At 47.1% G+C, this 14,052-nt stretch overlaps 1 protein-coding gene across 11 annotated transcripts in view; it reads right to left on the bottom strand.

Annotated features, from left to right (window-relative positions):
- The window catches only part of GRK4 (G protein-coupled receptor kinase 4), a 57,532-nt gene extending 43,545 nt beyond the window's left edge, over positions 1-13,987 (bottom strand). For 8 of the 11 annotated variants that reach the window (XM_065914556.1, XM_065914555.1, XM_065914552.1 and 5 more), the window contains exon 1: positions 13,337-13,987. In XM_065914556.1, the coding sequence (XP_065770628.1) occupies positions 13,337-13,388 (52 nt within the window). In that variant the 5' untranslated portion in view covers positions 13,389-13,987. Of the gene's footprint in view, positions 1-4,374 lie in introns of all 11 variants that reach the window. The other 3 variants (XM_065914560.1, XM_065914561.1, XM_065914558.1) reach the window with 3 other exon arrangements.
- Between the last annotated feature and the right edge of the window lie 65 nt (positions 13,988-14,052).

Genomic DNA, 14,052 nt, shown 5'->3' with positions numbered 1-14,052 from the left:
CACTTCTCTTCTTGCCCTGTCTTTCCCAGCATCAGGGTCTTTTCCAACGATAGGCTCTTCACATTAACACATGTATACGGAATCTAGAAAAATGACACTGATGAACCCATGTGCAGGGCAGGAACAGAGGCAAAGATTTAGAGAATGAATTCATGGACACAGTGCGGGAAGGAGAGGAGACAAACTGAGAGCCTAGCATTGACTTATGTGCACTATCGTGTGTGAAACAGCTAGTGGGAAGCCGCTGTGCACCACTGTCTTTTGACAAGTGCTTTTCTCCATCTGTTTTTCACCTATATGCATCTCTATATTTAAGATGGGTTTCCTGTAGACAACATAGAGTTGGGTCTTGTTTTTTCATACACTCTGACCACCTCTTAGAATCAGTACACTTAGACCACTCACATGAAAAGTGATCACTAACATACTTGGATTACCGTCTACAGTATTACTCTTTTCTATTTCTTGCCCTTGTTCTTTGTTCTCATTGTTGTCTTCCATTCTTTTTTTGCCTTTTACAGTTATAATTGATCATATTATGAAACAATTTTCTCATCTTTCTTAGTATATAAATTATACTTCTCTTTAAATTGTTTTTAGTGGTTGTCTTAGAGTTAATAATATATATTTATGACTAATCCAAGTCCACTCTCAAATAACACTATGCCACTTCACAGGCAGTAAAATTACCTTATTAAAAAAAAAAAAAAACTGCAAAGATTGAGGGCAGGAGGAGAAGGGGATGACAGAGGATGAGATGGCTGGATGGCATCACCGACTCAATGGACACAGGTTTGGGTGGACTCCGGGAGTTGGTGATGGACAGGGAGGCCTGGCGTGCTGCGGTTCATGGGGTTGCAGAGTCGGATACGACTGAGCGACTGAACTGAACTGAACCAGGAGTTGGTGATAGACAGGGAAGTCTGGTGTGCTGCAGTTCATGGGGTCACAAAGACTCAGGCATGACTGAGCGACTGAACTGAACTGGAAAGTATTTCTTCTTCATTTTTGAGGGATATTTTCTTAAGAAATTCTGTAATTTCTCAGAAGTCAGATGCAATTCCTATCTTTCATCCTCTAGAAGTAAGGTGTTCTCTCTGGCTTCTTTCTGGTTTTGTCTTTACCTTTGAATTCCATATCTTTGGGGTTTTTTGTTTCTTCATAGTTACCGTCCTTATTTTTGTATGTTTGGTGTCATTTCCATATCTTTGAATGTGACTTGCCTAGGTGTAGTTTTGGGGGACATTTATCCTATTTGGTGTTTTCTGAGCTTCCTGGATTTGTGGCTTGATGTCTGACAGTAGTTTGGGGGAAATTTTCAGTCATTATTGTTTCAAATATCTCTTCCACTTCTGTTTCTTCCCCTTCTGGTCTTCCCTTATATGCATGTTACAATTTTGTAGCTGTCTCATAGTTCCTGGGTGTTCTGATTTCTTTTCAGTCTTTTTTTTCTCCTTTTCAGTTTCAGAAGTTTCTACTATCACATCCTGAACCTCAGTCTTTCCTCAGCCTTGTTCAGTCTACAAATGAGCCCACAAAGACATTCTTCATTTCTTTAAAAAAAATTACTTACTTTTGGCTGTCCTGGTAATTCCAATGTTCCTACTTTTACTCAGACTGTGAAGTCATGAAGAAGGTGGAGGAGAAGGCCGACACAGTCAACATGAACTTTAACAGAATCATGCTGACTGGTGTGTTGAGAAGAGACCACAGGGTCAGAAAGGCAGAAGTGAGCCGAAGCAGCAGCAGCTGCAGTCTTCCAGGTGGAGGTGGAGGTCAGAGTCAATTGTATTTTGAAGAGATACGAAAATAATTGTCCAGTGACTGGGGATGGTGTATAAGGATCAAGGCAATTCTAGGATTTGGGGCCTGAGCTTCAACTGAGATGCTGAAAGAAAAAAAATGGGGCAGGAGAATTAAGATTCTGGTTCTGACTTCTTTTGTGCACTGAGGTGTAGGAGCAGCGATGCCAAGTGGGCAGGTGGACAATCGATCTGCAGATCCGCACCCTGAGGCTGCTGCGACAGGTCACCCTGGGCTGCGTAACTCAGACAAGCACCCACTGCTCAGGGCTCTGAGGGTGGGGATTCTGAGCTGAAGGTGCCAGCAGATCTGGTGCCTGGTTTATATACGGCTGTCCTCATTCCGTCCTCACACGGCCTTTCCTCGGTACACGCTCTCTGTTTATAAGGGTGTTAATCACCCTTATAAAGGGTGTAAAGTCCCCCTTACAACCTCATCCAAACAGTTACCCCGCAAGTGCCCTGCCTCCAAATCCCTTCCCAGTGGGCCCCAGAGCGTCAGTAGGTGAGTTTGGGGTGGGGGTAGGGAGTAAGCACTGCGTCCACAGCAGCAGGCTAGAGACACACGTTGGAGAACCCTGACGGCCACCCAGCCTGAGTGTGGAAGATGACACTGAAACAGAACAGAAAACCAAGACATTTTCCAACAAGGCAAAACCTGCCTTTTTGAAAAAATTTATTTATTTGGCTGCATGAGGTCTTAGTTACGGCATGTGGGGTCTTCAGTTGCGAGAGGTGAACTCTCAGTCGTGGCATGTGGGATCCGGTTCCCTGAAACCTGGGCCCCCTGCATTGGGAGTTTGGAGTCTTGGCCACAGGACACCAGGGAAATCCCAAGGGAAAACTCACTTTCTCCCACGGTACCAGCTCCAGAGGGCCTCCCAGGTGGTTCATTGATAAAGAATCTGCCTCTGAATGCGGAGACTCGGGTTAGATCCCTGGTTCCGGAAGATCCCCTGGAGACAAAAATGGCAACCCACTCCAGTATTCTTGCCTGGAGAATTCCATGGGGAGAGGAGCCGGTGGGGTGCAGTCCATGGTGTTACAGAGTCAGACACGACTGAGTGACTGAGTGCGCACATACCCGTTTCAGAGGAATCACACAGAACAGTGAACTTATTGTCACCCGAGGAAATTTCCCCAAACGTCGTGGACCATTCATCAGCTCAGTGAAGATGAGGTTCGGGAGGAGGGCTTGTTAAACAGGGGAACTGATCTCGTCTCATGCTGTGTCTTCATGACAACTGTTTGGAGCCAAGGCAGCTACCCGGCCTACTGGAAGCACTGACTGTGGCCCCAGACCATGGAGCCCTACACCCAGGCCTTGCCTTCCAAGCAGCAGATCTGCCACTAGGTTCCAGTGAATGAAAATGACGTGGAGTTACATGAGGTGCATCTTAGGTTCTGATGACCGCAGCCAATAATCAAAAGTTTCATGCCAGAAAAATGTGTGTATTTTCCCTTGTCAGAAATTAGTGGGAATTTCACATTAATGTGAATATGGTCTGCATTGTTTTTCGTATAAGATACCTAACAGGAAACTATTTTTAAAAATCAATAGCAATATGAGTAATAGAACATTAATTAAACTGGAGGCTATCACCATATGAGTTTCAGCTTAACTCTGTGATATTCCTCTGCCAGGCTGGTCTTTCTGTTTTGCAGTTTAAAGTAAATATTATAAGGCACTGAGATCCTATTCAGTGTCAGGGGAGAGGAGACTCACCGGGAGCAGACACTTTCATCAAGTCCTGTCGTGGACTTGATGGGTCAATCTGGCAGGCATACGGAGACCCAGAAACTATTTAAAGGACTTGCTGGTGTTTGCTTTGCATATGAAGTTCCCCAAGAATATTCTCCCCTTTCATCGTGGCTTCACTCAATCAACCTGAAATATTATGTCGAACACTTTGTAGTTTTTAATGGTTAATGGACTGAAATATTTTGTGGTTTAAATATTTTAATTCAGCTTATTTGTTCCCATCTCTGTTGTTTTGTATGTCCGTCACTTATGAGCTTAAGATCCAATATCCTTTAAGTCAGAAATTATTTGTTTATTGGTGGTGTCTGCTTTGGAAATGAAATTTGGGCTGAAGGTTGGCAGATGATATCACAGTTAGAAACAGGAATTTTTTTTTTAAGGAACAGGAATTAAAAAAAATTTTTTTTTAATGTATTTGGCTACGCCGGGTCTTAGTTGCAGCATGTAGGATATCTAGTTCCCTGACCAGAGATCCAACCCCAGGCCCCCTGCGTCAAGAGCATGGAGTCTTAGCCACTGGACCACAAGGAAGTCCCATGGAAAACGGCATTCTGTGAGGGAGATCTGGTTATAATCAGAGACCCAGGAGGCTTCCGAGGCCCTGCTCTCTCACTGACATCCCACGTCCTGCCTGCCACCAGGTCCCGTTACTTCTGCCCCCAAATCCTCTAGCGTCTGTCCCCTCCTCTCCTTGTTCTGTCGTCCCCTATGTCCAGACTCAGCATTTCTCAGGTGAACTGGGCAAAAGCCTCACCCTGACTTCCCTTGCCTTCAGTCTGTCTCTCTCAGGCTACGCCAACGTGATCTTACCGAACACAAGGCTGGCCGTGAAGCCCCTCCGCAGTTGGTTTCTAGCCTCTGCTCTCCGGGACTCTCCTCTGTACCACCTGTGTGGACGCCACACGGCTCCCCGAGCACGACCGGCTTCTTCCGCCCTTTGCACCGTGTCCTGCTCTTCTCTGGCTGCAGGGCTCCTTCCTCTCTGTTCGTCTGGGAAACTCCTGTTATCCTTCTAGGCTCAGCTCGCCATGGTCTCCTCCTCTGTGAAATCTTCTCTGTGTTCCCAGGCAGAGTGGGTCCCTTCACCTGTTTAAGCAGCTCTGGCCACGTCCTCCTTGTCACATTGTCCTACATGTCAATTATTGTCACGCCTACCTCTTCACCAGCCTGTGAACTCCAAAGAATGGGAACAATCTTTTTATTTCTCACACTTCAGTTTAGTTCAGTTCAGTCGCTCAGTCATGTCTGACTCTTTGCGACCCCATGAACCACAGCACGCCAGGCCCCCCTGTCCATCACCAGCTCCTGGAGTTTACCCAAACCCATGTCCATTGAGTCAGTGATGCCAACCTACCTTCTCATCCTTTGTAGTCCCCTTCTCTTCCTGCCCTCAATCTTTCCCAGCATCAGGGTCTTTTCCAATGAGCCAGTTCTTCGTGTCAGGTGGCCAAAGTACTGGAGTTTCAGCTTCAGCATCAGTCCTTCCAATGAACACCCAGGACTGATCTCCTTTAGGATAGACTGGTTGATCTCCTTGCACTCCAAGGGACTCTCAAGGGTCTTCTCCAACACCACAGTTCAAAAGAATCAATTCTTAGGCGCTCAGTTTCCTTTACAGTCCAACTCTCACATCCATACATGACCACTGGAAAAACCATAGCCTTGACTAGATGGACCTTTGTTGACAAAGTAATGTCTCTGCTTTTTAATATGTTGTCTAGGTTGGTCATAACTTTCTCTCCAAGGAGTAAGCATCTTTTAATTTCATGGCTGCATTCACCATCTGCAGTGATTTTGGAGCCCCCCCCCCAAATAAAATCAGCCATTGTTTCCAGTTTCCCCATCTATTTGCCATGAAGTGATGGGACCGGATGCCATGATCTTAGTTTTCTGAATGTTGAGCTTTAAGCCAGCTTTTTCACTCTCCTCTTTCACTGTCATCAAGAGGCTCTATAGTTCTTCTCCACTTTCTGCCATAAGGGTGGCATCATCTGCATATCTGAGGTTTTTGATATTTCTCCCGGCAATCTTGATTCCAGCTTGTGCTTCCTCCAGCCCAGCATTTCTCATGATGTACTCTGCATGTAAGTTAAACAAGCAGGGTGACAATATACAGCCTTGACGTACTCCTTTTCCTATTTGGAACCAGTCTGTTGTTCCATGTCCAGTTCTAACCGTTGCTTCCTGATCTGCATACAGGTTTCTCAAGAGGCAGGTCAGGTGGTCTGGTATTCCCATCTCTTTCAGAATTTTCCACAGTTTATTGTGATGCACACAGGGAAAGGCTTTGGCATAGTCAGTAAAGCAGAAGTAGATGTTTTTCTGGAACTCTCTTGCTTTTTTGATGCTCCAGCAGATGTTGTCTCATACTTGGTAGACACCAAGACATACAGTGGGTGTTAGAGAATGTATTTTTAAAATCTAAGGTACCAGAATTTATTAGATTGCTAATGGTAATTTATACTGACAGAAAATAGTTTAGCTTACAAATTAATACTCATTTGGAGGACTTTACTTCTTCAGTACTTTTTTTTAACTTTAGAAAAATATTTTCTCATTTGTGAAGGAAACAGTTTATTTCACAACCTGCGTTTCTCCTCATCCAATACTGCAGCAACATTATCAATGTTTTCTAGAACTGTGCTGTCCAGAAGGGGAAGTGCTCGTTCAGATTCTATTTAGTATAACAGTGAGAAGTTTTTTGAATGAGTTAGTTGATTATATTCAGATGTGTTTCATCTGAAACATGGATCCCTCTTTTTTGGATAACAGAATATGACTGGGATGCTTTATGCACAAAAGTAAAAACACTGACAAACGTCACCTGGGCTGGAATTGGACATTTCCATCATATGGCACATTCAGTGAGAAACGGGAGGGAAACAATTCCCACAAGCGGGAAGCAGCACTACTGTCCTGGTGAGAAACCGTAAGGGCCACCAGCTCAGTTAAGGTGGATGTTAATACAGCTGACATGTCTGCTGGTCCAAAACGTTCAACAGTAGAACTCCTGAACTTCTACAGCTCCAGAAACGTGAGCGCTGTAGAACGTTAGAACTCTTGTCTCTGCTGTTATTCTGTCAAAGGAGAGCATTTAAAAGCCACTCCCCAGCTCCTCAAATGCAGACAGAACACAGAATCAACTGGCAGGAAGACACACAATAAGGTTCTATGGTTCAGGGCAGTCAGAGGGCTGCAGGGTCTCTGGCCTGGAAGAGGACCTTTCCCCAATGACCAGGAATGGGCAGCGATCACCGTGCAGGGATACTGGGAAGGGGGAAAAGCCCTGACCATGCCAGTGGGGATGACAAAAGGCCTGGAACCCAGGAAGTGCGCCAACATGACACAAGACAATGATCGTTTCAGGGGAGGGGACAGTTCAGGCAGAGAAGAAACAGCCGCCCCATCTGAACAGGACAAGCCTCAGTACTGGGGAACTGGAAATACATGATTGCTACCCAGTTCTACAGAACTGTGCTTAATTTAACCAGAAAGTAACCTGTCTGAAGCCTTAGCTCATCTAAGAGCGGTACACTAATCACAAAGTTCTACTAAGCAAGAGACTGATAAATAAGTCTAGACGTGGAAGACTGGATGCAGAAGCTCATCAGTTTCTGGTCCCAGATCTTTTATTTCTCTTCCAGAGATGACTGACATCCCGTTAATCAGAGTGCCTTCAGTCTTAAGTTAGCACACTAGTGTTCACCATTTGCCTGTCACCTCCTCAAAAGCAAATTTTCTGCTGAGTTCATGGTTTACTTACAGTACCAACCACAGTCTCTAGCACAAAATAAAATAGTCAATAAATTCATGATGAAGGAATGGAAGAAAAAAGAAGGAATGGATTATGCATTTGACTCCAGAAGCTAGAAGCAAATCACAATCAAAATAATAATATAAGCAGAAATTAGTAAAACAAAAGGCAAACATACAACAGCATATGAAACCAAAAGCTGATTCACTGATTCACTGAAAAATCTTTTGCAAGTCTAATTAAAAATGACAGGCACACACAAATAATACTCCAAATTAAAAAGATCACAATTGTAATCATAAACTAGTAGGAAAATGTTACAAATAAAATTTATGCCAAATCAGTTTGAAAACACAGACAAGAACTTTTTTTAGAAAATACAGATTACCAAACATAACTCAAGAAGAAACAGGAATCTTGAATATCAGAATAACTATTAAAAAAACTAAACAGATAATAAAAAGAACCAACGCCAGCCCTTCTTCCAGAGAAGGGAAAAGGCATCAAACTCAGGCATGTTCACAAGCAAAGCTAACCAAGCCTTTAAGGAACGTTTTTTGGAAGATCATGTTGTTGACAGGGCTTGTGTGTCTTCAGTCTTCACGGTGGCCTCTGACGCTTACTCACCTGGCCGGCCTGGTCTTCGCCAAGGCAAGAAGGCTCTGTTGCAGTGTGTGGCTCCTCGGCTTCTCTTGAGTTGCAGCGCACGGGCTGAATAGTTGCAGCACGCAAGCTGAACTTGCATGGCAGGTGGGGTCTCGACCAGGGATCAAACCCATGCCCCTGCACTGGAAGATGGATTCTAAACCAGTGGACCACTAGGGTATTATGAGAACATTCTATAATTTTTTTTCCTTTAAAAACAAAACTTTTACCAGATATAATTTGCACAACAATATGCACTAATCTTAAGAATATTGCTTGATGAATTTCTACGAACGTATGTGTGCATGTAGTTACCACCCGGATCAACAAACAGGGCGCGCTCATTGTCCCCCAAAGCTCCCACCTGCCTCTTCTGTGTCAGCCCGTCCTCTTCCTCCAGGCAATCACCACTCACACTGTGATGACCACAGATTAACCAATTTCTCTTCAAGCTCAGGATATCATCGAGGACTGCAGTTTCTCCTGCTCCTCCCCTCAACATACGCCCAGCTGTTGCACACGTCGGTAGTTCTCTCTTCTAAGGCAGCGCAGTATTACGGAGTTCCATGGCTTGTTCATCCATTCTCTTACTGATACTCTTTGGGTTGAAAGGTTATTTCCTATTTGAGATGATTATGAATAAAGGTACTAAAAACATTCCAGTACTAGAGTTAGCATTTACAAATATGGGGTCAACTGATGCCCCAAAGTTGAATAAAATCTCAGGTTTTGGTCCCTATTTCCAGACTGCTAGTCTAAAAAGACAGCTTATTTTGAAATCTCAATTTCTGGTTATTACCAGTACTGAGGGACTTTCTGAGACGAGCTCTTTTGTCCTCAGCCAGCATTTGGCATTTGCAGAGAAGAGACTGAGTGTTAGCACAGTGCCAGGTGCTGGTGACCCAGGAACGGAGACCCAAAGCTGCCGCAGGCATGCCCAGCGCAGCAAGTGCTTCTCCTGGGCACAGCAGGAGCTGGAGGGATGGGGTGACCATGCCTTCTGCAGAGACTCGGGCGTTTCCCAGAAGACTTCCTGGAAGAGGAAGGAAGAAGACGACTTTGCCAGGCAGGACAGGAAAGCCCAGCGGCACGAACTGCTGTGACCCTCGGCTGCTACGCAAGGAGAGGGGAGCAGGTTGCAGTCAGGCAGGACCCCCCCGGGCCACGATGAACTAAGGCGTGTGGACCTGACCCGGGGTGAAGCTCCAGGGCCAGATTTTAACCAGGTTATTAAAGAGAACAACTCTGTGTTTTAGAAAGAGTGTTCTAGCAGCCTTGGGATTATAAAAGAGAAAACACTCTGGAAGTAGAGACCAGCTAGGAAACCACTGCCCTCAGTCAACTTAAGAGGTGTAGAGAACCGTCTAAGGGGGTATTGGGAGAAGACACAAACAAAAAATGAACAAGACAAATAATAAAGCTCAAGGATAAATGAGATTCAAGGATGTCCTGCGCGTGGGGACTCAGGAAGAGAACGCCGAAGAATGAGACAAGGAGCCAGGTTCAAGGTCAACTAAATGATCACAGCTGCCACGTGCTGGCTCATCATCAAGGTTCTGGACATAACAAACCCACAACCACAGCCGCCATGATTATTTACTGAGCACTTTCTAAGCATCAAGCCCTCTACCACATTAATCCATGCAACCCTCCTGCCAACACCGGGAAGTAGGACTGTTCCCAGTCCTAGCTCTACAGAACAGGAGAATGAGGTATGCGCTGAGCTGGGATAACACCCAGAAAGAACTGGGCACACTGCCTGGATGCTGCAAACCCTCACTAATGTTAGCTGTTCTCAGCTATCAACCATTAGGCTCTGCAGTCAAACTTGAACATGACTTAAACCCTCCATATCAAGCCAGCCCTTTAGTTTTCAGCACAAATTTCACCTTCTCTTTCTTGAAATTAACAAATTGCCCCCCTTAATCTCAAATTGTCGACTAAGCGCCAATTATATGGCCAGCACAGAAAGGGATAAACAATGAGTTCTGTCCTGTCCTTACAACAGATGACAATTTAGCCGAGAATCACTGGCTACCCCGTGCTGTGAACTCCAAGTTCCAGATTCCCAGAGGGCAGAGTGCCTCTGAGTTGGAAGATCAGAGGCATGGACAAGGAGAATGAAGCTAAATTGGACCCTGAAAGGTGGAAAGAACCAAACAAGAAAATAAGAAGGGCCTACTGCACAGAAAATTTGAATAGTAAGCATACAAGAGCATGTCCAAACCAATTTCTGGAATTGAAAGGTATATAAGCTACTTATAGAAACTCCTTGCAAACAAAAACCCTGATGAGTAAGCTTCAGCAAGAGATAGCATTAATGATAAAAGGAATATCAACTATATGTCAGGTGCTAAACAAACCTTTAGATAGTAAAACTACAACCTGAAACCTCAATAGAATTGCTATCAGTTCAGTTGAGTTCAGTCGCTCCTCAGTCATGTCCGACTCTTTGCGACCCCATGGACTGCAGCACTCCAGGCCTCCCTTTCCATCACCAACTCCCATACACAAGACCAAAATCCATGTTTAATGTACATATCATATCCTCCTCCCTGCGTGTTTATGAGGTTAATTTCTGCAAGAGACAAAATGGAGTTTGTCTCCTAAAAGCATGATGGAAAACAATTTCAGCTTCTCATTCAAAACAATTAAAGGTCATAAGTTGCTTCACAAATGTACTGCACGGAGGGAAAAATGCTGAGTTTCAAAAGAAGCGGTGACTTTTGTGTTTTACCTTATGAATAACATGATGATTTCATACTTCCTTAAAGTGTGCCTAGCATAGTGACATACACACAATTTTTTTCAATGAGACATCATCTGCTGACACTCCTGAAAAAGGAGAAAAGGTTTGAACAAACCTGAGGTCAAAAAAAGAAAAGAGATTGATTTTACTTGAGATAAATCTAAGAAATGAGTGGACTGACAACACTGCAGTTCCCAGGGCCAACATATGACTGCGGGCTCTGCCGACTCATTTCAAAAGTTAATTTCCTAATACAAAGCCAGAGAAGCTGAGGGGTAACCATGAACAGACATGTGTCCAAGAAGGTACTTTCTGAGAAATACTCTACAAGCTCCTAAAGCAAATAAACAGTTTACAATTTGGGCAAACAACCCTAAATCATAACCAACATGCAGCACTTAATATTCACATCTTTCTGACATTTCCTATTCAACTTCTCTAAGCATTAAGCACACTGACATAATGACTCCTTTAACACAGGAGTAAACACTCCCTGCTGACTGGGGACAGACCTTGAAAGAGTTATAAAACCACAAGTTGATAGTTTAGGGAACAAAATTTAAAACTTCCTTAAGCAATTATCAATGTGGTCCTAGGCTTTATGGCAGAAAATAGTAGTTTTATGTTATTTAGCATTTATAGAATACTTACAGGTGTCTCCTTACCCAAGCTCTACAGCACTATAAGGCAGTCTGTTTGGTGCAGTATTCTCTATTCGTACATTATACCCAGATATAAAAGCAGAGCAGAAAGAAAACAGGTTTAGCCTCAGTCAGACCTGATTTCCACGGAAGATGATCCACTTCTATGATCAGCGTGAGTTTAGAGTGAGGGGCACCAGACAACAATCAATGCCCCATCTTACTCTGAGGACTCCCCATGGCCTGAACGGCAAAGTAAGACCTGGCTTCTTCCTACCTATCCTCAGTTCTTCTACTCAGAGGGATTCAAGTGAGCAGACAAAAATACTGAGGTCTTGATTTTCAACTCCTAATACAGCAAACACTTTACATAATAAAAGTTCACTACGTCTTAACTCAGAACCCCTCCATGTAACCCCTAACTTCAGTGGCTAATTCTCTGCACCACTCACTGGGACTTCAAGAATTTCCTGCACAGTGTTTCTGATGCAGTCTCCAAGGTGTTGAAAAACCATGTACATTTTAATCAAGATCTTTCCTCTTGAAAGGCTGAGGATACAAATGGGAAGGAGGTAGCTTAAAAAGAGAACGCCCCAAGTCTGATATTCCAGCTTAATTTCTCTTACACAATGTTAAACACTATTCAAATCACAAGATGAACTGACTGACGCTTCTCAGCAGCATCACTGCTGCTGCTGCTGCTAAGTTGCTTCATTCGTGTCCGACTCTGTGCAACCCCATAGACGGCAGCCCACCAGGCTCCCCCGTCCCTGGGATTCTCCAGGCAAGAACACTGGAGTGGGTTGCCATTTCCTTCTCCAATGCTTGAAAGGGAAAAGGGAAAGTGAAGTCGCTCAGTCCTGTTGCTTAGCAACCCCATGGACTGCAGCCCACCAGGCTCCTCTGTCCATGGGATTTTCCAGGCAAGAGTACTGGAGTGGGGTGCCATTGCCTTCTCCGTAGCAGCATTACAGGTCACCAAGAATTCCACTTAGCCAACATGTGCACCCAGGACTGGAACTCAGAAGCCCTGGGAGATGGAGCACAAAATACTTCTTCCAGATTGTATTAAATACACATCCTCCGGCAGGCACTTACTCTGTTGGCAGCACAAAGATGTGAAGCGGCTGACCCCACCCCAAGAGCGAAGGGGCTGAAGAACTATGGGTGGGCTCCGCCGCCAGCTCTCCCGTCTCTCCAGGGGCAGCAGAGGGGTCACCCCCACAGAGAGCTACACTCCCGGGGTCAGCAAGCAGACGGGCTGGACCAGCTGCTGCTTCTACATGTCGACCAGTATTAATTCTTCCTAACGTGTTCAATCTCTCCCTAAGCGGGGCTAAAACTCACTCTACACAACAGGTCTGGACTCCATCAAACCTCAAACCCAAGAAGAGATGTTAGGGTAACAGTCCCCTGCTCCAGTACTCTTGCCTGGGAAATCTCATGGACAGAGGAGCCTGGCGGGCTACAGTCCACCGGGTCGCAAAAGAATCGGAGACAACTGAGCCACTAAACAACAATACACACTTAAGGGAAGGGTCTCCCAGGGTGGTTCACAGGATTCTCTTCGGTGGCCCTTAGAAGACCACAAAGGCACGGTTCTCTGCCACCGGCTTTACTGGCTGGTCTGGCCTCCTCTCTTGGGGACAGGTCACACTGCTTGCCCGATGCTGATGCCACAATGCGTCCCGAGGTTCCGGAAGGAGGGCAGGACAGGGAATCAAGAGCAGACGGACTGCAGCAGCGCGCGGGCTTCCTTCACGCGGGTCCTGAGGCGGCGCCGAAAGGCGACGGAGCAGCTTAGGCGTCAGGTGCCCAGGCTGACCGTTCGCCGACCGCGCATTCCAGAGAGCGAGGCTGCGCGGGCCCGGGGTCCCGATTCCCCGGAAGATCCGCGGGTCGCGGCAGGGTCGGCGTTCCCGGCAGGGCTGGGCTGCACGGGCTCAGGACCCGGGCGGGGTCGGGGCGCCGCTGTGCACCCACCTTGGCGCGCTCTCAGCAGCATCGTGTTGGCCAATAAGTTCTCGAACTCCATCGACGACCGTCGTCGTCTTCGCCGCCGCCGCCGTCTTCTGGCTCTCTGGGCGGGAGAAAGCGGGGACAAGGCGGGGGCCGATCGCGGGGCGGCCTCTAAGCATCGCTCGCCCGACTCCGCGTCGGGTCCCGCGCTGGGCCGCCGCTCCTGCACCTGCCGCTGCTGCTTCTGCTTCTGCCGCGGCCCCGACCACGGCCACCACCCTCGCCGCCGCCTCTGGGCCCGCTTTCGACGCCGCCGCTGCTTCGTACGCTGAGGGCGCCCGGCAGCCTCGCCTCCGGGGCCGGGGGCTGCGGCCGCGGGGCGGGAGGGCCGGTTCCCCGCGGTCACCGCCGCCGCGCCGTGACCCAGGCTGCCGGCCCCATCGCCCTGGGAGCGGCTCACTGGCCGGGGCACCGCCCCCGGCGGCGACGGCTACTGCCGCCGCCGCCGCCGCCACCTACTCGCACAGCGGCCGGCTGCCCGCCAACGGCTCTCCAGACGAGGGAGCCAGAGCGCCCTGAGGCGGGGGCGGCGCCTCGCGGGCCACGACCGCTCCCAGAAGGCCCCGCGCGGGGCGGAGGCGGCTGGGCGCGAGCGCGGCCTGCTGGGAGTTTTCGTCGCGCGGCTACCGGGCTAGAAGGCTGCGCGGGGGCGTGGCAGCATTTTATCCGACGTTCCTACT

Source organism: Muntiacus reevesi, chromosome 22, assembly GCF_963930625.1.
Source record: "Muntiacus reevesi chromosome 22, mMunRee1.1, whole genome shotgun sequence".
In the NCBI taxonomy this organism is placed as follows: Eukaryota; Metazoa; Chordata; class Mammalia; order Artiodactyla; family Cervidae; genus Muntiacus; species Muntiacus reevesi.
This window is presented reverse-complemented; position numbering and strand designations above follow the sequence as displayed.